A 25,569-nucleotide genomic window follows, 5' to 3' on the forward strand; every position below is an offset into this window, starting at 1 on the left:
CGTTTCAGGCGCAGGTTATTGCCCTGTCTGCCCTGTCGGTGTCAGGAGAGGATGGAGACTCGAGTCTTATTTGCCCTGTTAGGGTTTTAAGAGCTTATGTGTCTCGCTCCTCGTCTTTCGACAGACTGAGCAGCTGTTTGTCTCGTTCAGTGGACGTTCCAAGGGAATGGCTGTTTCGAGACAGACTCTATCCAGATGGATAGTTGATGCCATAGCGTTAGCTTACGCTTCCAGGGGCCTTCAGTGCCCACTGGGCGAAAGAGCACACTCCACAAGGGGCGTCGCCTCGTTGTGGGCGTGGTCTACTGGGATCTCCTTGCAGGATATATGTATGGCGGCAGGTTGGGCCTCGCCGTCTACATTTATCAGGTTCTATAACCTGGAGGTTCCCGCCTTGCAAGCAAGGCTGCTGTCGGTATAGCCGAATCAGGGCCCTGATGGGAATTCTGAGTTTGTGAGCGTTATGCGCTGCCGACTGTTATATGGGCAGTATTGCGTAAGACCCGCATTGCCACATTGGTCAGGCCTTGCCTCGACTGTGTGATGTTATATTGCCGCATCTACGGGTGCTGCTAGATATGGGACGGAGGGCTCCCCCCCTCTCCTGTCCTGGACTCTCTGTGAGTCCTTCGGGTGACTGTGCACTGTAAATCCTGGGCGTTGCTTCAGGTTTATTGGTGTGTGATCCCTGCGCGCACGGCGTTTTACATGGGGTTCCCGTAGCGTCTTAGCTAAGACGCAGTACGAGAGAACTCTCGTAAGAGAACGTACTCGGTTACTAACGTAACCTCGGTTCTCTCTAGAAGAGGGAACGAGTACGGAGTTCTCTGCCGTGCGTACGATTCACTCTGGTTCGCTTCGGCGATGAAATAAATCAGGTGAGTCAGCCTTTTTGAGCTCCTTTTATAGGCTGTGCACTTGCCGCAGAGCAAGCCAATGAGCGAGCGAGCCGTCTCGCCTATGGCTGTGTACTGCTGCAAATGCGCTTTACAAAAATTCTAAATTAAGGATAATTTTTTGCTTCAGTATTTCGTGAAAAAGAGACTTTTCCCGTAGCGTCTTAGCTAAGACGCAGTACTCGTTCCCTCTTCTAGAGAGAACCGAGGTTACGTTAGTAACCAAGTACGTTTTAAAGACGGCTGAAATCCAAGACATAATTCAAAAAGTGTTTAAAAACAAATCTGCACCAATTAGAGAGAAAATTTCTAAATGACTGAAATGTCTATTTATTTATATTTAATGATTAGGAATTAAATTACTGGTCGCACTTTATTTTAAGGTCCAATTCTCGCTATTAACAAACCATTAATTGTGACTTTTGCCTCAGTAAACTCAGTAAGGTAAGTTAGTAAGGTAGTTGTTAAGTTTAGGTATTGGGTAGGATTAGGGATATAGAATATGCAGAATATGTGCTTTATAGGTACTAATAAACAGCCAATATGTTCATAATAGGCATGCTAATAAGCAACTAGTTAATAGTGAGAATTGGTCTCAATTCTCAATTCTCAATTCTCAAGTCTTACCAAGTTACCCATATAAATGCTACATTCTCAGGCCTCACCAAGTTCTTTCTTTTGCTGAAAATAAAAAGAGATTTTGAAGAATGTAGGTAACAGTTGCTGGTCCCCATAAGTCTTTATAGTACAAATAATGTCAGTGAACAATCTTTTAATGAATGCATAATTTGACAAATAAACATCTGAATTCATAAAATATCTATATATGTATTACAATATATGCAAAACTATACAGATATCTAACCTTTATTCATTAACCTTGTGTTGTTAAGACAAAAACAAACAGGAAAAAAGCAGTCTGACTTTTTGTGAAAAGTTATTACTATGTTGACCTTACACATTGTGTTCACTGTCTTCTATAAATGTAGGCCTATTTTGATATTATCAAGTTTTCAGCTATATCAAGTAAGACGTGATTAAATGATATACTATTTCATAATGTATTCCTGTTTGAATTTGTAGCCCATTTTGACATGAGACTGTTGGTCTGAAATCTGCTGATGTTGTTCTTGTTTCTCTGCATTTATTATTATTATTATTATTTTTAGTAATGAATAAAGAAAAATTAACATTAACCCATCTACACATGAATTTATGTCTGGAGGTTTCAGTTTATTGTTTCACCCTTTTCTGAGGCTTATAGGTTTGATCAAACATAAGATTTAAAGTCAAATATAATATTTAGAATTAAAAATAATTGTTTATTTAACACTTTATGTGTTATTTAAAAACAAACAATGTCACATACTTTCATAAAATCTCAGCAGCATGAATGGTCTTTTTCTGCCATCTAGTGGCAAATTCATTACGTAAAAGTAAAGTGTATGTTTTTTAATTGTGTGTAAAACCCAGAGATTAAATGCTGGACAATGTAATGCAAATAACATAACTTCATATGTGTCCTCTCGACCACAAATCCATTCTGGGGTTTATTTGTAGCAATAGCCAAAAATACATTGTATGGGTCAAATTTATCAATTTTTCTTTTATGCCAAAATCATTAGGATATTAAGTAAAGACCGTGTTCAATGAAGATATATATATTTTTAAATTTCCTACCTTAAACATATTGGCCATTTGCCAGAGATCCTCTATCTCGTTTCCACGTCCCGTTGGGCATTGTAGCAGAGGTGGTCTTCACAGCCTGTGTCCGCAGGTGTCTGTACGGACGGCTCTGGAGTTGTTTTTCACTTTGGATTATTTTTGGATTTTTTTATATTGAACCCAATAAACTGTTGCATGTATCCTCTGCATTTGAGTTCTCCTTCTTCACGGTCCTGACAATTATTGTCCTATACTAACAAACCTATTTATTTATTGTATTAAATGTAGCCTATAAGAAGCAAAGTGCATGTTGTTTCCTTGTTTCATGACTGAACATTATTTTAATTATATGCAGCAAAATAAAAAGAAGTTTCAGTTTTCATATCTCTCTTTTATTTTGCACATAGCTATGAACCATATTTTTAGACATTTAGATATCATAGGCATTTATATTTACTGTAAAAAAAAATATAAATATTTATATTTTGTGTAAAGGATTCGAATATATAAGACCTCACAGATATTTGTATGATACTCAGTTTTCGTTTAAATCAGGCTTTAATTACAGTCCTGCTGAAACCTGGCAAAGACCCTAATCTATGTAGGCTACCTCATATCGGCCGATCTCACTACTTAATTCTGACTATAAAAATCTAACTAAAATGATTGCATTACATTGAGAGAGGGTTTTACCTAGTTTAATTCATATGGATCAAACTGGATTTATAAAAAATAGATCCTCTGTCGAAGATTACTGAACATTATTTACTCGGCAAAACAAAGGGATTCTCCAGTGATCGCTCTTTCTTTAGATGCAGAAAAAGCTTTCGACCAAGTAAAATGGCCTTATTTGATAGCTATTTTGCATAAAATGAATTTCGGTCCTAGATTTATTTATATGATTCGAATGTTATAGAAGTCCATCGGCAACTGTTCGTACTAATTCCGATTTATCTTCGTACTTTCATCTATTAAGGCAGGGGAACCAGACAGGGATGTCCTCTGTCTCCACTACTTTTTGCGTTAGCAGTGGAACCCCTGGCCATAGCAATACGGGCAAATGCATCAATATCTGGACTAGAGGTAGGAGGTTGTGTAGCCTACACAAAATATCATTGTACGCGGATGATGTTCTGTTATATCTAACTAATCCTGAATCATCTCTACCTACTTTATCTCAAGTGTTGGAAAACCTTAGAGACATATCTGGTTATAAAATTAATATTAATAAAAGTGTTATGATGCCACTGAATTTGACTGCGGAGAAAATGCCCTTAAATAACATTCCCTTTTTATGGAACTCTGAAAAAATTGTGTATTTAGGATTAAATGTTCCTTCAAAGCTAGAAGAAACATATTCTTTAAATTATTCCCCATTACTTAAAAATGTAATGAGAGATTTGGAAAGATGGAACGTACTACCATTATCACTAATTGGCAGGATAAATTGCATAAAAATGAACGTTCTTCCTAAATTTTTATATTTATTTCAAACTCTTCCCATTTCTATCCCAGAAAAGTTTTTTAATAAGCTCAATAGCTCAATTAGATAATTTATTTGGAAGAATAAAACTCAGAGGGTTAAACTTAAAACATTACAAATGGCATTTAAAAAAGGTGGATTACAACTTCCAGATTTTCTGTTTTATTATTGGGCAGCACAAATGAGAGCGGTATGGTTTTGGCAGATGAATAGTACTTTGCCACCTGCATGGATACAAATCGAAAGATATCATGCAGGGGAAATACCTCTAGATAAGGCGCTGTTAATCCCATTGATTTGTATTACAAAAGTAGTTAACAACCCATTCATTAGACACACTTGCAAATTGGGGTTTGAAATTAGGAAAAAATATAATTGGCTACTGTCATTATATTATAATACTCCTTTTCACTACAATCCATCTCTTCCTGAGACATTAAGAGATGGGATAACACCATATTAGTATAAAAAGGGAATACAAGTGTTTGGAGACGTATATGAGGAGGACACACTAATGACATTTGAACAGCTGAGAATAATGTTTTCTCTTCCTGTTAAACACTTTTTCAAATACTTTCAGGTGAGAAATTATTTAAATACAATACATGGTAATTTAAAGTCTCTCTCTTTACTCCCAATAGATAGCATTATAATAGAGAAAAAAAAAAATAATTAAAACAAAGTGAGACAATAGATTATTTCCAAAGTAATTTAATAGATTTTTCACGTTTTCACCTCAACCTCTCATCTGCATAAATACTGACAGCTTGACAGTGTTGCATTACAGTTATTAGTGTCACAAAATAAACTAACATAATGTTAATCTTTTAACTACTGTAATATATGAGAACACACAGAGCAGTTGTTGTGGAGATTGATTGCTGACCAATAAAAAAAAAAGAGCAGACAACTCAATAAAATGTGTGAATGCTCTATGTTGTGTTGCAAAACGATAGAGTATATTAATTATACAATATGAACAGCATATACTGTAGCTTGTTTGTCCACAGCTGTAAAGCAGAATCACTAAATTAATATACATAGATCATAATATAGATCATAAAGAAGAAGATAAAAGCACAACCTAAGTGTCAACAAATCAGAAGTACATCAGAATATAACAATACGCTAGGTAGAATTAACTCATATTCCAATGTAAATTGTATAGTTTAGCTCCAACAGACATGCCTAAGAGTTTATAGTCATCCTGATGAGCTTGATTAGCTGCTTCAGGTGTCTATTTAATGAGGAAGAGAGCTAAGCTATTATGGAAGGCCCTTCTGGAGCAGGATTGGACACCCCCTGGCCCAGAGGGGTTATTTTTTGGTCACCACTAAAATGACTGTTGATATTGCTACCAACTGATAACACTGTATATAAATGATGAACAAAATACTTTTTAATAAAAATATTTTATGACCTTCCATTTTATTCATTTAATGCTTTCTGGTCATCTGTAAATATCCATAATATTGTCGTGCACAAATGAGAACACAATTGTTGAGAGGACTGCTTGCAGACCAGTAAATAAAACATTAATCCAAACTATAGTGGCCAAAACATTTGCAGCATATATTACATCACTGTCGTCTGAAGGCTCTCAAGAGATGAATCAGAAGATATATTTGGATTCAGTGATGCAAATATCCAGTGATCTAGGCGCCATGAATGGATAATGACCAGCATTTGTAGGGTAGCAATTTCATTCAAAGCAGCTCATAAGCGTTCAGACAGTCGCTGTCCTTGTTTGCTCAGACTATAATATTTATATATACACATACAAGCTGTTACGTGAAGATATATTTTCAGAATTTTAAATTGTAATGATATTTAAAATGACAGTTTTGTAAATGTCCTAGATTTTGTTAATGTTTTTCTATTTTCAGCTTGCTCAAAACATCAAACACAAAACTGCCATGAGTTCTTTAAATGCAAGTTTTTCCCAGAATATCTCCATTGTTCATCCTGAATACTTTTTCATTGTTGGACTTTCTGGATTACCGTACAGCAGTTATTACTATATATTCTTATTTATGATTTATTTTATTACTGTAATTGGGAACTCTATAGTGCTTCTCATAATTGCTATTGAACGAAGCCTGCACAGTCCAAAGTACATTGGTGTGTTTAATTTGGCCTTGGCTGATATTGGTGAAACTAATGCACTGATTCCTAACATGATGAAGAATTTTCTGTTTGACTCACAGTACATCTCCTACAATGCTTGTTTGGCCAACATGTTCTTTGTGTTCCTCTTCAGTTCTATACAAAGTGTTACTCTTGTTGTTCTGTCATATGATCGCTTCATTGCGATTTGCCTGCCATTAAGATATCATGCTCTTGTAAACAATACCAGTATGTTTTTAGTTTTCTTAGCAGTTTGGGCATTTAATTCTTCTGTTATGGGCTTGATGGTGTCTTTGATCACCCGACTTTCATTATGTGAATCTAATGTGATACAGAGTTATTTTTGTGATCATGGACCGGTGTTTAGGTTGGCATGTAATGACAACAGCATTAATAAGATCATTGCATTTCTTGTCTCAGCTTTATACCTTGTAGCACCATTGATCATTATATTCCTTTCATATATGGGAATTTTTCTTGCTTTAATCAAAATTACAACTTGGCAAGGACGTTTAAAAGCTCTGAAGACCTGTTTTTCTCACCTGTTTTTAGTAGGGATATATTTCCTGCCAATGTGCTGCTCATACATTGCTGCATTATTGGTTTCTCTCACACCCAATGCAAGGGTCATCAGCACCTCTCTGGCTTATGCTGTTCCGCCGATGCTAAATCCTATCATTTATGTTTTAAAGACGGCTGAAATCAAAGACATAATTCAAAAAGTGTTTAAAAACAAATCTGCACCAATTAGAGAGAAAATTTCTAAATGACTGAAATGTCTATTTATTTATATTTAATGATTAGGAATTAAATTACTGGTCACACTTTATTTTAAGGTCCAATTCTCGCTATTTACAAACCATTAATTGTGACTTTTGCCTCCTATTTTGCTGCTTATTAATAGTTAGTATGGTAGTTGTTAAGTTTAGGTATTGGGTAGGATTAGGGATATAGAATATGCAGAATATGTGCTTTATAGGTACTAATAAACAGCCAATATGTTCATAATAGGCATGCTAATAAGCAACTAGTTAATAGTGAGAATTGGTCTCAACAAAGTCTAACCAAGTTACCCATATAAATGCTACATTCTCAGGCCTCACCAAGTTCTTTCTTTTGCTGAACATAAAAAGAGATTTTGAAGAATGTAGGTAACAGTTGCTGGTCCCCATAAGTCTTTATGGCGTAAAGTACAAATAATGTCAGTGAACAATCTTTTAATGAATGCATAATTTGACAAATAAACATCTGAAAGCATAAAATATCTATATATGTATTACAATATATGCAAAACTTTACAGATATCTAACATTTTATTCATTAACCTTGTGTTGTTAAGAAAAAAAAACAGGAAAAAAGCAGTTTAACTTTTTATGAACATTTGTTACTATGTTGACCTTACACATTGTGTTCACATTGTGTCTTCTATAAATGTAGGCCTATTTTGATATTATCAAGTTTTCAGCTATATCAAGTAAGACGTGATTAAATAATATACTATTTCATAATGTATTCCCGTTTGAATTGTAGCCCATTTTGACATGAGACTGTTGGTCTGAGATCTGGTGATGTTGTTCTTGTTTCTCTACATTTATTATTATTTATTTTTTTAAGATAAGATTTAAAGTTAAATATAATATTTAGAATTAAAAATAAGTATTTTTTTAACACTTTATGACTCCCTCTGAAGTCGATTAACGCGGATACGCGTTATGAGTCATTTTCTTCTGATAACCCCGAAAAGAACTTAAATTACACTTTCAGTTTTAATCGTACAGATAAGAGCAATACATCAATCGAATCTGTAAAGGGTCTACTTTATTTGGATACAGACATAATAACAACAACACTTTGTGCACTTATAAAATAAAGATAACAAACATGGTGAGCCTTTGTCTGCGCTGATCTTCATTTACAAACACGTCATTAAAATGAACTGTTACTCCGTGAATACTCAACGAAAAGACATGAGAGAGATATCTATAGAAAGCCTGACATGTCTACTTTTAAACTAAACAAGTGCTGTGATATTCTATGATAAAGTAATCCATATGAAAACAACGCGATTTCCGTTTTTCACGTCTCCCTTCATTATATCTAATGTGACCACGCCCCCGCACTGAACGCGCTATTCAGATTCAAACTGAAGTGCGCGGCTTGAATACGCCCACACAGAAGAAAAAGCAGCGAGACTGTTCTTCAAGTTCTTTTATTTTACTGTTTGCTCCGCGATGAGAGGAATAAGACATAATTCACCCCAAAAAGATGTCATGTGGTTGAGGATCATGAGAGAATGAAGCACTTTATTCAGCAGAGATCATAAACATGAGTAAGTATTTTTGTTTATTTATATACTTGTACTAGTTTTCACATAACCTGTAAACATTTTACTAGTTAGACTTTTTCCAAACTATAATTTCTGACTAAATGTATAATCAAGTGAAATATTATGAAGTTTCAATAACAATATACAATACTATACCATTCAAAAGCTTGATGTAAATAATATAAATGTAACAAATAAATGTAAGTGTAACAAATGTAACAAAAAATGGTGTTGTTTTAATTTACCCCCCCCCCCCCCCCAAAAAAAAACCTGAAAAATATTCTCAGCTCTTTTCAACATTAATAATAATAATAATAATAATGATAATAATAATAACAACAATAAATGTTTTTTTTTTTTTTTTTTTTTGTAGAAAATAAGATTGTTAAAAGGATTTCTGAAGGATTGTGTGACTGGAGTAATGATGCTAAAAATTAGTTTGAAAGTCAGCTTTGATTGTTCCTAATAAACTGTTTAACTGCTCCCCCAAGTGGATATTAAATTATGTTGTTGGATAATTAAATATATTATAAATAAACTACTAACATAAAATTATATACATTTATTTTGTTCTCACATTCTTTCTTGTAACACCTTCCTCTCAGTGGCACAGCTGACTTAAAGGCTCATCATGCAGCTCATTATTCAGGCCTTTGTCTTCTCAGGTGTAAATCACAATGATATTCATGATAGTTGATGCCTACTCGCATATGACTTTTATCAACAAAAAGTGTCTTAGAAAATTTAAATCAATATATTGTTTTCTGTAAGTGAGTAAACAAGATGATTTTCACATAATTTAGAAAGAAAAATTCTAGGCTACAAGCTCCAGTTCTCAAAAATCCCGGGAACCATTGTTCTTTAAGGGTTTTTTTTTTTTTTTTTTGTCTTATTCAAGTGTTTTAACATTTTTAGTTTTTCACTAACCACGCATAACATTTTTTTTCTCAAAAACACAATCATACATACATGCTGCTCACATATTATTATAGCCTAGTTTGTGCTGATTACAGTGAGATTAGACTTTACCCATTTAGATATTTATAAGAAACTGAAAAAAACCACAAATGTCAGGGTATGGCAAAACTTCTCCAGGCCCCAAAAATACCCTTAGACTCCAGAGGGTTAAAAACAAACAATGTCGCATACGTATATAAAATCTCAGCAGCATGAATGGTCTTTTTCTGCCATCTAGTGGTAAATTCATTACGTAAAAGTAAAGTGTATGTTTTTTAATTGTGTGTAAAACCCAGAGATTAAATGCTGGACAATATAATGCAAATAACATAACTTCATATGTGACATCTCGACCACAAAACCATACTGGGGTTTATTTGTAGCAATAGCCAAAAATACATTGTATGGGTCAAAATTATAAATTTTTCTTTTATGCCAAAAATCATTAGGATATTAAGTAAAGACCATGTTCAATGAAGATATATTTTTTTTTAAATTTCCTACCTTAAACATATTAAAACTTAATCTTTTATTAATACTATGCAATGCTAAGGACTATGCAATTTATTTGGGCAATTTTCTTTAGCCTCAGATTCCAGATATTTAAATATTGGCCAATTATTGTCCTATCCTAACAAACCTTACAAAAAGCTTATTTATTCAGCTTTCAAATGATGTATAATTCTCAATTTTGACAAAATTATGCTTAAGACTCCAAATGTTTTTTCTGACACACATGGTGGTGTATTTATTTATTTATTTATTTTGGCTAGGCATGAATCTAATTATTGACCAGGATGGCCTAATATTTGTTTATAATTTATTTATTGTATTAAATGTAGCCTATATGAAGCAAAGTGCATGTTGTTTCCTTGTTTCATGACTGAACATTATTGTAATTATATGCAGCAAAATAAAAAGAAGTTTCAGTTTTCATATCTCTCTTTTATTTTGCACATAGCTATGAACCATATTTTTAGACATTTAGATATCATAGACATTTACATTTACAGTAAAAATATATAAATATTTATATTTTGTGTAAAGGACTCAAATATATAAGACCTCACAGATATTCGTATGACACTCAGTTTTCTATGTACAAAAATAGACTTCTTCAGACATGCATAATTTAAAAATGTATTAGCTTTTAAAATAGCAAACCATTTAATTAAAAAAAAATTCTATTCCTGTTTGCTCATGTGAATTTAAAAAAAATATAAACAGTAGGACAATATAAATAAAATATTATGAGACTACAGATAAAAAAGGTACAGTCAAGTCTTCCCTGATTTAGTGTCTATTTTTTTACCTTTGAATTTTTTTTCTTAAAACCTTCTTTACCTCATCTGTTCTCAAACAATAAATGAGGGGGTTGATCATGGGTGGTAAAAGGCTATACATCATTATAATGACTAATCGCAAATCAGTACTGAATTTTATATTAATATTGCTTGACAAATAATTAAAACATCTGGGTAGGAAAAAAAGGGCAATTATGATGAGCTGTGGACTGCAGGTGGAGAAAGTCTTCATCCTTCCTTGAGCACTCGATATATGCAGAACTGCCACAATGATAGCACAGTAAGAGAAAACAATTACAGCAAGAGAGCCCAGCAGTACTATCATAGCATGAATGAATGCTGGATAACTATATTCTTCTCTGTCAGTGCATGCCAATGTTGTGATGGCAATATGATCACAGTAACAGTGCACAATGCTATTGCTCGCACAGTAAGGAAGAGGATAAGCTCGAATGATCATCATCAAGGGGCCTATCAAACCCAACAACCAAGAGCCCAAGATCAGAATGAATACATTTCTGTTTTTCATGAGACTATGATACCGAAGTGGGAAACAGATTGCTGCATAGCGATCGATAGCCATTACTGCCAACAATCGTGCAGTGACTGAGCCAAAATAATGCACAAAAAACATCTGAAGAAAGCAGCCCATGAATGATATGCTTCCATCTTGGAACCAGTATCTGGTGATTATCTTTGGTAATGTTTTAGTGCTGAATAGTACATCACACACAACTAGATTTACAATGCAATAATATACAGGTTTCTGAAGGCTCCTACTCATTACAAACAATGCCAAAAATATAGCATTTCCCACCAATGTAAACACATAAACAAAAAACAGAAGCGCTGATACAAGGCCATAGTAATGAGGCTGAAGTCCAGGAAAGCCGACTATCACAAAATCCTTTATAAAGCTAACGTTTCCCACTGACATTATGAGTTAAAGTCCTCAGAACAGTTTTAAAGTTCTGAATATACTCAATACACAATTAACATCACACAGCTTCAATTTAAAAAAAATCAGGCAAGTTTGATAGTGTAATCAGCCTAGATGTTTTGTTAAAGAATTATGTAATCAGCCTGCAATCCGCTGGTTGAAAACATTGAGAAGGCACACATTGCATACCTCTCTCATGAGGTATAATGGAGTGCATTCTGCTTCTATCACAGATATATGTGGGGTTAACTGACAAATTGTTATAAATATATAGAAGGGAATGACGTAATGTACTAAGATCATGATTGTTTTCCCCTCCCGTGCCCTCATGGGATAGTAAATTGTCCATCTCATGTACATTACAGAATCTTGGCAGAAGTAGTAGGTCAGCCGGGTACTCTTCGTCTACTTTTTTTCAAATATTTTTAATTTAAACAGTCTATTCTATAAACTCTTTTTGACATACAGTATGGAAATATAACATTTTGGATGCAGCCGTGCATTTGTTTCTGCCGTAAAGCATTCTGCCAGTTTCATGGAATTTCGTACCCGCTCACTAAGGCCCCGTTTACACGATGGGAAAACGCAGATATTTCCCTGCGTTTTGGCCTGTAATTTACACGAAAACGCCGTTTTTATCCCTGAAAACGATTATTTCTAAAAACTCCGGCGAAAGTGGAGATTTCTGAAAACGCCGGTTATGTGTTGCCGTGTCAACTGGGAGAAACGGGGTTTTAGGTTCTCAAACGTCACATTATGCGCCAGAAAATGCTTAACGTCATGTGAGCACCCTATGTTTAGAGTTTGTTTGGGTAAAGTTACTGTTTGATCATGGATGCTGTTAAGGTGGTACTCATTTTTACGTTTGTGCAAACGCTTTTGGTCTGTTTGCATTTGCAAACACAACTGCTGTATTATATCATGTCTGTGTTGTTTTGAAAGGAACAGGAAGTTGCTCGATTTTGAGGATTCTGATTGGCTTGCATGGCTTTATCCTTCTCCCTACACTGCCGCCCATAGGTTTGGCATAGTTATGATGGCGCTCGACGGCGTATTTATGCGGGTTGATGTAAACGACAACTTTTTTGAAAACGATGTTGTGTGCACGATGTTATTTTTGAAAACGGAGGTGGGGATATATTCGTTTCTCTAAATACTCGGCCATGTGTAAATGTGGCATAAATTTACACACTCCCAGAACAAGTGTGGGAAAAAGGAGCCATTGGCCTTATTAATGTCACACCCCTGGACTGCCTGCATGTATGTTTTTCTCCCCATATGCTCTCAGTAACCCAGTTTCTGTCTCTTGTTGATTGTGTGATTTGGTTCAGGTGATTTGGTTAACTAATGCAATTACCTTCGTTACCCCATGCATTTAAATCCCAATCTGTGCTGTCTGTCTTGACCAGGTCTTGATATTACGTACGTCGATCTCCTAGACACTATTGGACTCTGCTGGAGGGAGTCAATCATCCAGGGTCTAAAGAGCATCTACCCCCAATCCAGAACACAGCCACACCCGGAGCCCAGCCCACCATCAACCCACAGTGCGAAGCATAATCCTGAGCCCATCGATGAAGGAGAGTCAAACCCCGCCGCGACCGATGAGACATCGCCAGAGATAGCGACATAGCTGAGGATCGCCACAGTGGAAAGCGCTATGGACAACAAGAGCACGGGGGAAGCTCTGCCCACTGCACCATGGCTGAGGGTGAGCTGAGCTCAGTGGACTGTTTTTTTGGATATATTTGAAGACCTGCTCCCTCTTCTCCTATCTTCGTCTTAACTCTGCCCTGTACCATCTGTCTGCCCTGAACTGTCTGCCTGCCCTGAAATGACCCCAGAGGTCCTCCCCCTGTCCTCCGTGATCCCTGTGTTGGGAATGGCCTTGTGGTGTGAGCCCCCAGAGCATCCAGAACAGCCTCCCAGCTTCCCTCTCCCACCACCTCTGCACCAGTCCTCACCATTGCAACCGCTGTCTCCTGGCAGCCCCTCTGCTTACCCTCAGCCCACCATCAGTGCAGTGGGATCGCCCTTTGACCCAGCGGCTCCATCATGGCTCCTAGCTCCCTCCTCTCTACCGTGGCCTGTCAGTCCACCAGCTCTGCTGGGGAACCCTCATCGGACCGGCTCGACCTTTGTCTGTTGTTGACCATCCACCGCCTCGGGACTCCACTCCTCTGGCTGTGCTTCGTTCCTCTGTCCCTCTGGCTCTGTTAGGCTCCTCCTTCTCTCTGGTTCTACCTTGGTCCTCTGTCGCTTCGGCTCCACCATAGCCTTTCAGAACCTCAGCATCAACTTGGCTCTTCGGGCTCGACCTCGGGTTCAACCACCACCTGAGGGAGGTGAACTGTCACACCCCTGGACTGTCTGTGTGTATGTTTTCCTCCCCATGTGCTCTCAGTGACCCAGTTTCTGTCTCTCGATTGTGTGGTTTGGTTCAGATGTGTCTTTACAATTACATTTGTTACCCCTTGCATTTAAGGGCCAATCTGTGCTGTCTGTCTTGGTCGGGTCTTAATGTTATGTATGTGTGCCATTCCTAGTGTGGATTATCCCTTGATCTGATTTACATTAAAGCCTGTCACTTTGATCCACATCTTTACATCCATTGTCAGTGTACCATCAGAATCATTCTTGAAAGTGATCTTTCAAGGTAAAAAACATACATTTATACAGGTATTTTAGTACCTAAATGGTAAGTATTAGTACCTTTTGAAAGGGTACTGCCCAGTGACAGTTTTTGTACCATTTTTCAAACATTTATTATACTTAGATTTATTAGTAGTAGTTGAAGTAGTTTTGATCATTGATTATGAACTGAATGTATAAAGGATCTTTTAAATATTGCTCTTAATTTATTCTAATGGGAACTTTTTTGATGATTTTGTATAAAATGTTATAACTGTAGTCTTAATCTGATGGTACACACATACTGTCCTGTAGGTACACACGTATTGAATATTAACCTGCTGGGAACTTTTACTTTCAGGAGGTCAAAGTTCATCTCGAGTGTCCTTCAAATAATATGAAAGCATTAAAACGCAATCAGATTACTGTTTTAAAATGATCTCCAGTTCATGTTTTGAAATACAAACCGACATTGTATCATAAAAAAACCTAATGATGGGTAACATTTCCCCATAGTCTTCATTTGCGAATTGTTTTTTCTCTATTCCTAATCAGTGCATGCCTTTGTGAATGAGCCGTCATTAGCAAACATACGTTAGCAAACAACAGTCTCTAAGGTGGCATAGTTTGTTCACAAAGCCTCTGCTGACGTAATCAGGTATACTACATGACAATGTATGCACACAGAGAAATAATTTTACACAAACAACAACTTCTGTTCTTATTGAAAATAGTTCACCTATAAACACTCAAAACTGCAAAATCCTTTTGAATTAGAAATAAAATGTTGAGTTTTGTGATTTAAAAAATATGGCAACTTTACAAATGGCTCTTCTACAGCATTTATTATTAGTTTGTTTTTTGTAAATTATCATGATTTTTTGATGCAGCAACAAATCAACAAAATATATATTAAACCTTTGTCATAGATAAAAACTAAATGGTGCAAAAGAACTGTTCTACTGTCTGTAGTAATGTGTAATGTTTTATTTTAAGATAAAATGAATCAACAAACAAATCAGTATAAGATTAAAAAAAGGGTATTTATATCATATTTAAGTGAATTCTCAGCTGAGAATGAAGGTTATTGTAAAATTAACATTTCATTATCTCACATAATATCTAAGGATATTTTGCACTCCAGAGATATTATTATAATGGCCATCTGGGACAAATAGCGATAATAGCAATAACACACACACACAGTGACAGACATATGCAGAATCCAACCTTGATCCAACTACATAGAGACTTTTATTTTTACATGTTAGGTTAAAGCAAGCTTTTCATATAATTTGCTTCAAAAAAAACTTTAATCAAAATTTCCCGCAAAATATGGATTATGAATATGAATTTACTTTGAAATCCTTTTTTTTTTTTTTTTTTTTTTTTACAATTTTGCAATCGAAATTTCAAAAAAGAAGGAAAAGCATATATTGCATCACTGTATTCATGCTCTCATGAGATGTGTCAACAGATATAAATTGGAGTAGACTGACATAGGCCTACTGCATAAGGAGAAGCAGGATAGCGGGATTTAAAACAGTGCAGGCTTGTTCTCCCATGCGCATTTTAGATTTTTCTGAAAAAAAAAAATTATTTCTCTGATTCATATGTTTCACAGAGAAAAATTGAATTTGCATGTATGTATTAATGTAGGCTATACTATTAAAATAATAAAATGTTTTAAAAATGACAAAAAAGGAAGAGACACAGGAGAATTTAAATACAGTTCCCTTTATTAAATTAGCAGCAAAAATGTAATTTCATATTCAATGTAACGAAATATTTATTTGTTTTTGTTTGTGTTTTTTCCCCACACTGACCCCGTTATGATCTATTTAAAGGCCCCGCCCTCTTATCTGTGTCACAATCAGAAGTCACGTCCTATGTGCCAATCACGCCCAAGGCTTTAAGTCCGAGTGTACAGCAGAAGTGCGCCAATCGCATGTCATAACCGCAGAATAGCCTTCTGTGCGAAAATTCTTTATGTCTGTTTCTTATATATTATGACAAGGCGCATAATAATAATAGGGAAAAATCCATCCTTCTGCACTGCAAAGCTGCCTCTACTCTGAACGTAGCTGGAGCACAAACGTTTCGTGCTTACAGATGAGACATCTCCGACTGCGATTGATTTTTTACATTTTTGTATAGAATTTTTACATTGACTGAGGACTTTACTTGCTGTCTTTGTCTGCGTGGAGTCTTATATAGGCTAGTGAAAGCTCAGTTTAATCATATTGTACGTATGTTCGTATATCTGACGACAGTAGCCTATTATTTTAGCCTAGTTGTGTTTAAAAACGATCCCTGAATTTGGACCGTCAAAGCAGGAGGCAAAGAGGAGCAGGGCAAGGTTGCATCAGCCATTTTTTTTCTTTTTTTACGACTTGAAAATTTATATATATATATATATATATATATATATATATATATATATATATATATATATAAATTTAAACTTATACATTTTTCCTGACAATTTGTTTCATACATAAATAGGCTATGTAAAAAAATTTTACTAGGCTATATCTTAACTTAATTCATGGCAACGAATAAATGAAGTAATTTAACACATTGGTAAGAAAAGGGTTATTTATTTTATTTTAATATTTTTAAAAACTGTCAAAATGAGCATGCATATAGCCTAGGTGTAGCCGATTACAGCTACTAGCTGTAATGTTCATGATAAAAAAAGGCCTATAAGCGACAATAAATTTCAAAAGATTTAAGTCCATGTAGGTTTCAACATCGACATATTAATGTCATTCAATCAGATTTTTGTTTTATTTCAACCATTAACCGAAGCCACCGTAAATGTTCAGTTTTAGTTTTAACTTTTTATTGATGCAAGTTAACTTTCAAAAACTTAATAGGCTAGATTATGTAACTAAGTGCCCACACTACAGCTAAACTAAATGGCTTCAGTGCAAACATAGCAGAGTTTATAGTAGTTACTGAACAGTAGGCTACAGGGTAACATATTGTTAATGTGAAAAAAAAAGATAATTGTGTAAAATACTGTGAGAAGGTGATTTTTTTTTTTAATGTATGTTTTTTTTTACACAATCTTAGCCTATTATTTCTAATTTCAGCAAGACAAAACACCAAAGAAAAAGCTGCCATGTACATCTTAAATGCCAGTTTTCCCCAAAATATCTTTGTTGTGCATCCTCAATACTTTTTCATCAGCGGACTTTCAGGTATACCATACAGCAACTATTACTATATTTTCCTGTTTTTCATTTATATTGTTGCTGTGATTGGGAACTCTATAGTCCTTCTCATTATAGCTATTGACCAGAGTCTGCACAGTCCAAAGTACATTGGTGTGTTTAATTTGGCCTTGGCTGATATTGGTGAAACTAATGCTCTGATTCCCAACATGATGAAGACTTTTCTTTTTGAGTCACAGTACATCTCCTACAATGCTTGCTTGGCAAACATGTTTTTTGTTTACTTCTTTAATACAATACAGTGTGTCAGCCTTGTTGTCTTGGCATTTGATCGCTTTGTTGCAATTTGCTTGCCACTAAGATATCACGCCATTGTAAATAATGCTGTCATGTGTTCTATTTTCTCAATATTGTGGATACTTAGCACTTTTCTGGTGGGCTTGACAGTATCTTTGGTCACCCGACTTTCATTCTGCAAGTCCAATGAGATACAGAGTTATTTTTGTGACCATGGACCAGTGTATAGAATGGCATGTAATGACAATAGCGTGAATTCATTTATGGCAAAACTCAACACAGCAGTCTACTTTGCTGCTCCGCTGATAATATTCCTGTCTTACCTTTGCATTTTTTTCGTTTTAAGTAAGATTACAACATGGGAGGGGCGTGTTAAGGCCCTGAAGACTTGTGTTTCTCACCTGTTGTTAGTTGGAGTGTGTTTCCTTCCTATAATCTGCACATATATCGCTGCAATCATGCTTTCTCTGTCTCCCAATGTGAGAATCATCAGCACATCTCTGGCATATGCTGTTCCACCAATGCTAAATCCAATTATATATGTCTTAAACACAGCTGAAGTTAAGAACTTCATCCAAACAGTGATTAAAAAAAAGTCTGCATCTATTGACCAGGGTATTTCAAATTGATTGCAAAAGGTTTGTTCGTTCCTCATCGCGAAGAAGTTGTTCATTTTATGTATTCATTGCACATTTAATGTACACATCTTGTTGTAAATAAGCGAGATACAGTTTAACTTTGTTAAAGAAAATATAATAACTGCAAGTAGGGCATATATACTGTCTTTGTCATTTTATGTTTTTTTACTGCCATCACTATATGCTGAGTATCATTTACATTGTTACATTGTTTACATAGCATTACATTTTGTTGTTTCTCATGGGTATGTGAACTATTACTGTCCGTTCTGTATTTTTCTGGCATGCTGAAACAAATGAATAACCTACCATTTAAATATTGTGTGTATTTAAAGAGCTACATAACATAAAGCTGCTACTCTTAGTTTTTCATAGTCTTCCATTAGAAATAATCAGGCCTCTTATTTTTAATCATAAAGTGATTGTCATTCATCCATTTGTCTAGCATCTTGTTGGCTTATTTGCATTTCAGTATTAATTGTAACACAAATTTGGATTTTAAATGTCTGTTATTTTTGCCTATTTGTGAACCTGCAATCATAATCCCATTTATTTAAGTTTATTTGTGAAATTTGTTCAGATCTAAAACAATATCTAAAATAATTCATCATTAATTGTTCACTAAATGTCCTTTTCGTTTTCTCGTTTGTATTAAACATGTCTTCTTCTAATTTGTAAATGGTTTTTGTTCAAATGCATTGAATATATGTGAATGCATTAAATTGTTTTAAAATGTATTTTAATTAAATGAAAATCATCATATACTGTTAAAATAAATAAATACAATAATAAATACCGGTACTTTCCTGCTAGGACATTTCCATTAACCATAAAACGGAAAGCAATGAAGTGCAAAACTCAAAATAGAGGTAAAACACCTGAAATAAATGCAGAAAATGATTTCATGTTAATCCAGTACATTGTGCAGTGTTTTTTTACAGTGTACATAGGCTAAATATACATTAATTCTGTTGGGCAAGAGTGCTTTTAAGTAAACTTCAGTCTTATACTTCTGGACAGTATTAATCAAAATGTTAACTATGAAATATTTTGTAGAGTCTCTGTTTGGAATAGTTTTTTTGTTTTGTTTTTGTTTGTTTTTTTTGTGGTAATTTAGTAATATAACAAATAAAAAAAATGGTCTGTAGTATTTATTAGTAAAGTACTTAATATATTGCCCTCTGTTCATTATTTGTAATGAGGGCGCTGATGCAGCATTAGAATCCATATTTATGCGGGTTGATGTAAACGACAACTTTTTTGAAAACGATGTTGTGTGCACGATGTTATTTTTGAAAACGGAGGTGGGGATATATTCGTTTCTCTAAATACTCGGCCATGTGTAAATGTGGCATAAATTTACACACTCCCAGAACAAGTGTGGGAAAAAGGAGCCATTGGCCTTATTAATGTCACACCCCTGGACTGCCTGCATGTATGTTTTTCTCCCCATATGCTCTCAGTAACCCAGTTTCTGTCTCTTGTTGATTGTGTGATTTGGTTCAGGTGATTTGGTTAACTAATGCAATTACCTTCGTTACCCCATGCATTTAAATCCCAATCTGTGCTGTCTGTCTTGACCAGGTCTTGATATTACGTACGTCGATCTCCTAGACACTATTGGACTCTGCTGGAGGGAGTCAATCATCCAGGGTCTAAAGAGCATCTACCCCCAATCCAGAACACAGCCACACCCGGAGCCCAGCCCACCATCAACCCACAGTGCGAAGCATAATCCTGAGCCCATCGATGAAGGAGAGTCAAACCCCGCCGCGACCGATGAGACATCGCCAGAGATAGCGACATAGCTGAGGATCGCCACAGTGGAAAGCGCTATGGACAACAAGAGCACGGGGGAAGCTCTGCCCACTGCACCATGGCTGAGGGTGAGCTGAGCTCAGTGGACTGTTTTTTTGGATATATTTGAAGACCTGCTCCCTCTTCTCCTATCTTCGTCTTAACTCTGCCCTGTACCATCTGTCTGCCCTGAACTGTCTGCCTGCCCTGAAATGACCCCAGAGGTCCTCCCCCTGTCCTCCGTGATCCCTGTGTTGGGAATGGCCTTGTGGTGTGAGCCCCCAGAGCATCCAGAACAGCCTCCCAGCTTCCCTCTCCCACCACCTCTGCACCAGTCCTCACCATTGCAACCGCTGTCTCCTGGCAGCCCCTCTGCTTACCCTCAGCCCACCATCAGTGCAGTGGGATCGCCCTTTGACCCAGCGGCTCCATCATGGCTCCTAGCTCCCTCCTCTCTACCGTGGCCTGTCAGTCCACCAGCTCTGCTGGGGAACCCTCATCGGACCGGCTCGACCTTTGTCTGTTGTTGACCATCCACCGCCTCGGGACTCCACTCCTCTGGCTGTGCTTCGTTCCTCTGTCCCTCTGGCTCTGTTAGGCTCCTCCTTCTCTCTGGTTCTACCTTGGTCCTCTGTCGCTTCGGCTCCACCATAGCCTTTCAGAACCTCAGCATCAACTTGGCTCTTCGGGCTCGACCTCGGGTTCAACCACCACCTGAGGGAGGTGAACTGTCACACCCCTGGACTGTCTGTGTGTATGTTTTCCTCCCCATGTGCTCTCAGTGACCCAGTTTCTGTCTCTCGATTGTGTGGTTTGGTTCAGATGTGTCTTTACAATTACATTTGTTACCCCTTGCATTTAAGGGCCAATCTGTGCTGTCTGTCTTGGTCGGGTCTTAATGTTATGTATGTGTGCCATTCCTAGTGTGGATTATCCCTTGATCTGATTTACATTAAAGCCTGTCACTTTGATCCACATCTTTACATCCATTGTCAGTGTACCATCAGAATCATTCTTGAAAGTGATCTTTCAAGGTAAAAAACATACATTTATACAGGTATTTTAGTACCTAAATGGTAAGTATTAGTACCTTTTGAAAGGGTACTGCCCAGTGACAGTTTTTGTACCATTTTTCAAACATTTATTATACTTAGATTTATTAGTAGTAGTTGAAGTAGTTTTGATCATTGATTATGAACTGAATGTATAAAGGATCTTTTAAATATTGCTCTTAATTTATTCTAATGGGAACTTTTTTGATGATTTTGTATAAAATGTTATAACTGTAGTCTTAATCTGATGGTACACACATACTGTCCTGTAGGTACACACGTATTGAATATTAACCTGCTGGGAACTTTTACTTTCAGGAGGTCAAAGTTCATCTCGAGTGTCCTTCAAATAATATGAAAGCATTAAAACGCAATCAGATTACTGTTTTAAAATGATCTCCAGTTCATGTTTTGAAATACAAACCGACATTGTATCATAAAAAAACCTAATGATGGGTAACATTTCCCCATAGTCTTCATTTGCGAATTGTTTTTTCTCTATTCCTAATCAGTGCATGCCTTTGTGAATGAGCCGTCATTAGCAAACATACGTTAGCAAACAACAGTCTCTAAGGTGGCATAGTTTGTTCACAAAGCCTCTGCTGACGTAATCAGGTATACTACATGACAATGTATGCACACAGAGAAATAATTTTACACAAACAACAACTTCTGTTCTTATTGAAAATAGTTCACCTATAAACACTCAAAACTGCAAAATCCTTTTGAATTAGAAATAAAATGTTGAGTTTTGTGATTTAAAAAATATGGCAACTTTACAAATGGCTCTTCTACAGCATTTATTATTAGTTTGTTTTTTGTAAATTATCATGATTTTTTGATGCAGCAACAAATCAACAAAATATATATTAAACCTTTGTCATAGATAAAAACTAAATGGTGCAAAAGAACTGTTCTACTGTCTGTAGTAATGTGTAATGTTTTATTTTAAGATAAAATGAATCAACAAACAAATCAGTATAAGATTAAAAAAAGGGTATTTATATCATATTTAAGTGAATTCTCAGCTGAGAATGAAGGTTATTGTAAAATTAACATTTCATTATCTCACATAATATCTAAGGATATTTTGCACTCCAGAGATATTATTATAATGGCCATCTGGGACAAATAGCGATAATAGCAATAACACACACACACAGTGACAGACATATGCAGAATCCAACCTTGATCCAACTACATAGAGACTTTTATTTTTACATGTTAGGTTAAAGCAAGCTTTTCATATAATTTGCTTCAAAAAAAACTTTAATCAAAATTTCCCGCAAAATATGGATTATGAATATGAATTTACTTTGAAATCCTTTTTTTTTTTTTTTTTTTTTTTTACAATTTTGCAATCGAAATTTCAAAAAAGAAGGAAAAGCATATATTGCATCACTGTATTCATGCTCTCATGAGATGTGTCAACAGATATAAATTGGAGTAGACTGACATAGGCCTACTGCATAAGGAGAAGCAGGATAGCGGGATTTAAAACAGTGCAGGCTTGTTCTCCCATGCGCATTTTAGATTTTTCTGAAAAAAAAAAATTATTTCTCTGATTCATATGTTTCACAGAGAAAAATTGAATTTGCATGTATGTATTAATGTAGGCTATACTATTAAAATAATAAAATGTTTTAAAAATGACAAAAAAGGAAGAGACACAGGAGAATTTAAATACAGTTCCCTTTATTAAATTAGCAGCAAAAATGTAATTTCATATTCAATGTAACGAAATATTTATTTGTTTTTGTTTGTGTTTTTTCCCCACACTGACCCCGTTATGATCTATTTAAAGGCCCCGCCCTCTTATCTGTGTCACAATCAGAAGTCACGTCCTATGTGCCAATCACGCCCAAGGCTTTAAGTCCGAGTGTACAGCAGAAGTGCGCCAATCGCATGTCATAACCGCAGAATAGCCTTCTGTGCGAAAATTCTTTATGTCTGTTTCTTATATATTATGACAAGGCGCATAATAATAATAGGGAAAAATCCATCCTTCTGCACTGCAAAGCTGCCTCTACTCTGAACGTAGCTGGAGCACAAACGTTTCGTGCTTACAGATGAGACATCTCCGACTGCGATTGATTTTTTACATTTTTGTATAGAATTTTTACATTGACTGAGGACTTTACTTGCTGTCTTTGTCTGCGTGGAGTCTTATATAGGCTAGTGAAAGCTCAGTTTAATCATATTGTACGTACGTTCGTATATCTGACGACAGTAGCCTATTATTTTAGCCTAGTTGTGTTTAAAAACGATCCCTGAATTTGGACCGTCAAAGCAGGAGGCAAAGAGGAGCAGGGCAAGGTTGCATCAGCCATTTTTTTTCTTTTTTTACGACTTGAAAATTTATATATATATATATATATATATATATATATATATATATAAATTTAAACTTATACATTTTTCCTGACAATTTGTTTCATACATAAATAGGCTATGTAAAAAAATTTTACTAGGCTATATCTTAACTTAATTCATGGCAACGAATAAATGAAGTAATTTAACACATTGGTAAGAAAAGGGTTATTTATTTTATTTTAATATTTTTAAAAACTGTCAAAATGAGCATGCATATAGCCTAGGTGTAGCCGATTACAGCTACTAGCTGTAATGTTCATGATAAAAAAAGGCCTATAAGCGACAATAAATTTCAAAAGATTTAAGTCCATGTAGGTTTCAACATCGACATATTAATGTCATTCAATCAGATTTTTGTTTTATTTCAACCATTAACCGAAGCCACCGTAAATGTTCAGTTTTAGTTTTAACTTTTTATTGATGCAAGTTAACTTTCAAAAACTTAATAGGCTAGATTATGTAACTAAGTGCCCACACTACAGCTAAACTAAATGGCTTCAGTGCAAACATAGCAGAGTTTATAGTAGTTACTGAACAGTAGGCTACAGGGTAACATATTGTTAATGTGAAAAAAAAAGATAATTGTGTAAAATACTGTGAGAAGGTGATTTTTTTTTTTAATGTATGTTTTTTTTTACACAATCTTAGCCTATTATTTCTAATTTCAGCAAGACAAAACACCAAAGAAAAAGCTGCCATGTACATCTTAAATGCCAGTTTTCCCCAAAATATCTTTGTTGTGCATCCTCAATACTTTTTCATCAGCGGACTTTCAGGTATACCATACAGCAACTATTACTATATTTTCCTGTTTTTCATTTATATTGTTGCTGTGATTGGGAACTCTATAGTCCTTCTCATTATAGCTATTGACCAGAGTCTGCACAGTCCAAAGTACATTGGTGTGTTTAATTTGGCCTTGGCTGATATTGGTGAAACTAATGCTCTGATTCCCAACATGATGAAGACTTTTCTTTTTGAGTCACAGTACATCTCCTACAATGCTTGCTTGGCAAACATGTTTTTTGTTTACTTCTTTAATACAATACAGTGTGTCAGCCTTGTTGTCTTGGCATTTGATCGCTTTGTTGCAATTTGCTTGCCACTAAGATATCACGCCATTGTAAATAATGCTGTCATGTGTTCTATTTTCTCAATATTGTGGATACTTAGCACTTTTCTGGTGGGCTTGACAGTATCTTTGGTCACCCGACTTTCATTCTGCAAGTCCAATGAGATACAGAGTTATTTTTGTGACCATGGACCAGTGTATAGAATGGCATGTAATGACAATAGCGTGAATTCATTTATGGCAAAACTCAACACAGCAGTCTACTTTGCTGCTCCGCTGATAATATTCCTGTCTTACCTTTGCATTTTTTTCGTTTTAAGTAAGATTACAACATGGGAGGGGCGTGTTAAGGCCCTGAAGACTTGTGTTTCTCACCTGTTGTTAGTTGGAGTGTGTTTCCTTCCTATAATCTGCACATATATCGCTGCAATCATGCTTTCTCTGTCTCCCAATGTGAGAATCATCAGCACATCTCTGGCATATGCTGTTCCACCAATGCTAAATCCAATTATATATGTCTTAAACACAGCTGAAGTTAAGAACTTCATCCAAACAGTGATTAAAAAAAAGTCTGCATCTATTGACCAGGGTATTTCAAATTGATTGCAAAAGGTTTGTTCGTTCCTCATCGCGAAGAAGTTGTTCATTTTATGTATTCATTGCACATTTAATGTACACATCTTGTTGTAAATAAGCGAGATACAGTTTAACTTTGTTAAAGAAAATATAATAACTGCAAGTAGGGCATATATACTGTCTTTGTCATTTTATGTTTTTTTACTGCCATCACTATATGCTGAGTATCATTTACATTGTTACATTGTTTACATAG

At 35.6% G+C, this 25,569-nt stretch overlaps 4 protein-coding genes across 4 annotated transcripts; 3 read left to right on the forward strand and 1 right to left on the reverse strand.

The window, feature by feature from the left end:
* Window positions 1–4,503: 4,503 nt before the first annotated feature.
* Window positions 4,504–11,701, reverse strand: LOC132123041 (olfactory receptor 4B13-like). Its single transcript, XM_059533569.1, has 2 exons — window positions 10,767–11,701; window positions 4,504–4,591 (listed from the first exon to the last, which is right to left on the reverse strand). The coding sequence occupies exons 1-2, from the start codon at window positions 11,693–11,695 to the stop codon at window positions 4,504–4,506; spliced, it is 1,017 nt and encodes a 338-aa protein (XP_059389552.1). The 5' UTR covers window positions 11,696–11,701.
* On the forward strand, window positions 5,913–6,941 carry LOC132123219 (olfactory receptor 1M1-like). The gene has a single exon (XM_059533792.1). The coding sequence runs from the start codon at window positions 5,913–5,915 to the stop codon at window positions 6,939–6,941; it is 1,029 nt and encodes a 342-aa protein (XP_059389775.1).
* Window positions 11,702–17,374: 5,673 nt separating the features above from the next.
* Window positions 17,375–18,449, forward strand: LOC132123220 (olfactory receptor 52E8-like). Its single transcript, XM_059533793.1, has one exon. The coding sequence runs from the start codon at window positions 17,457–17,459 to the stop codon at window positions 18,432–18,434; it is 978 nt and encodes a 325-aa protein (XP_059389776.1). The 5' UTR covers window positions 17,375–17,456; the 3' UTR covers window positions 18,435–18,449.
* A 5,831-nt stretch (window positions 18,450–24,280) lies between these two features.
* On the forward strand, window positions 24,281–25,340 carry LOC132123042 (olfactory receptor 52E8-like). Its single transcript, XM_059533570.1, has one exon. The coding sequence runs from the start codon at window positions 24,363–24,365 to the stop codon at window positions 25,338–25,340; it is 978 nt and encodes a 325-aa protein (XP_059389553.1). The 5' UTR covers window positions 24,281–24,362.
* The last annotated feature ends 229 nt before the right edge of the window (window positions 25,341–25,569 follow it).

Source organism: Carassius carassius, chromosome 41, assembly GCF_963082965.1.
Source record: "Carassius carassius chromosome 41, fCarCar2.1, whole genome shotgun sequence".
NCBI classification, from domain to species: domain Eukaryota; kingdom Metazoa; phylum Chordata; class Actinopteri; order Cypriniformes; family Cyprinidae; genus Carassius; species Carassius carassius.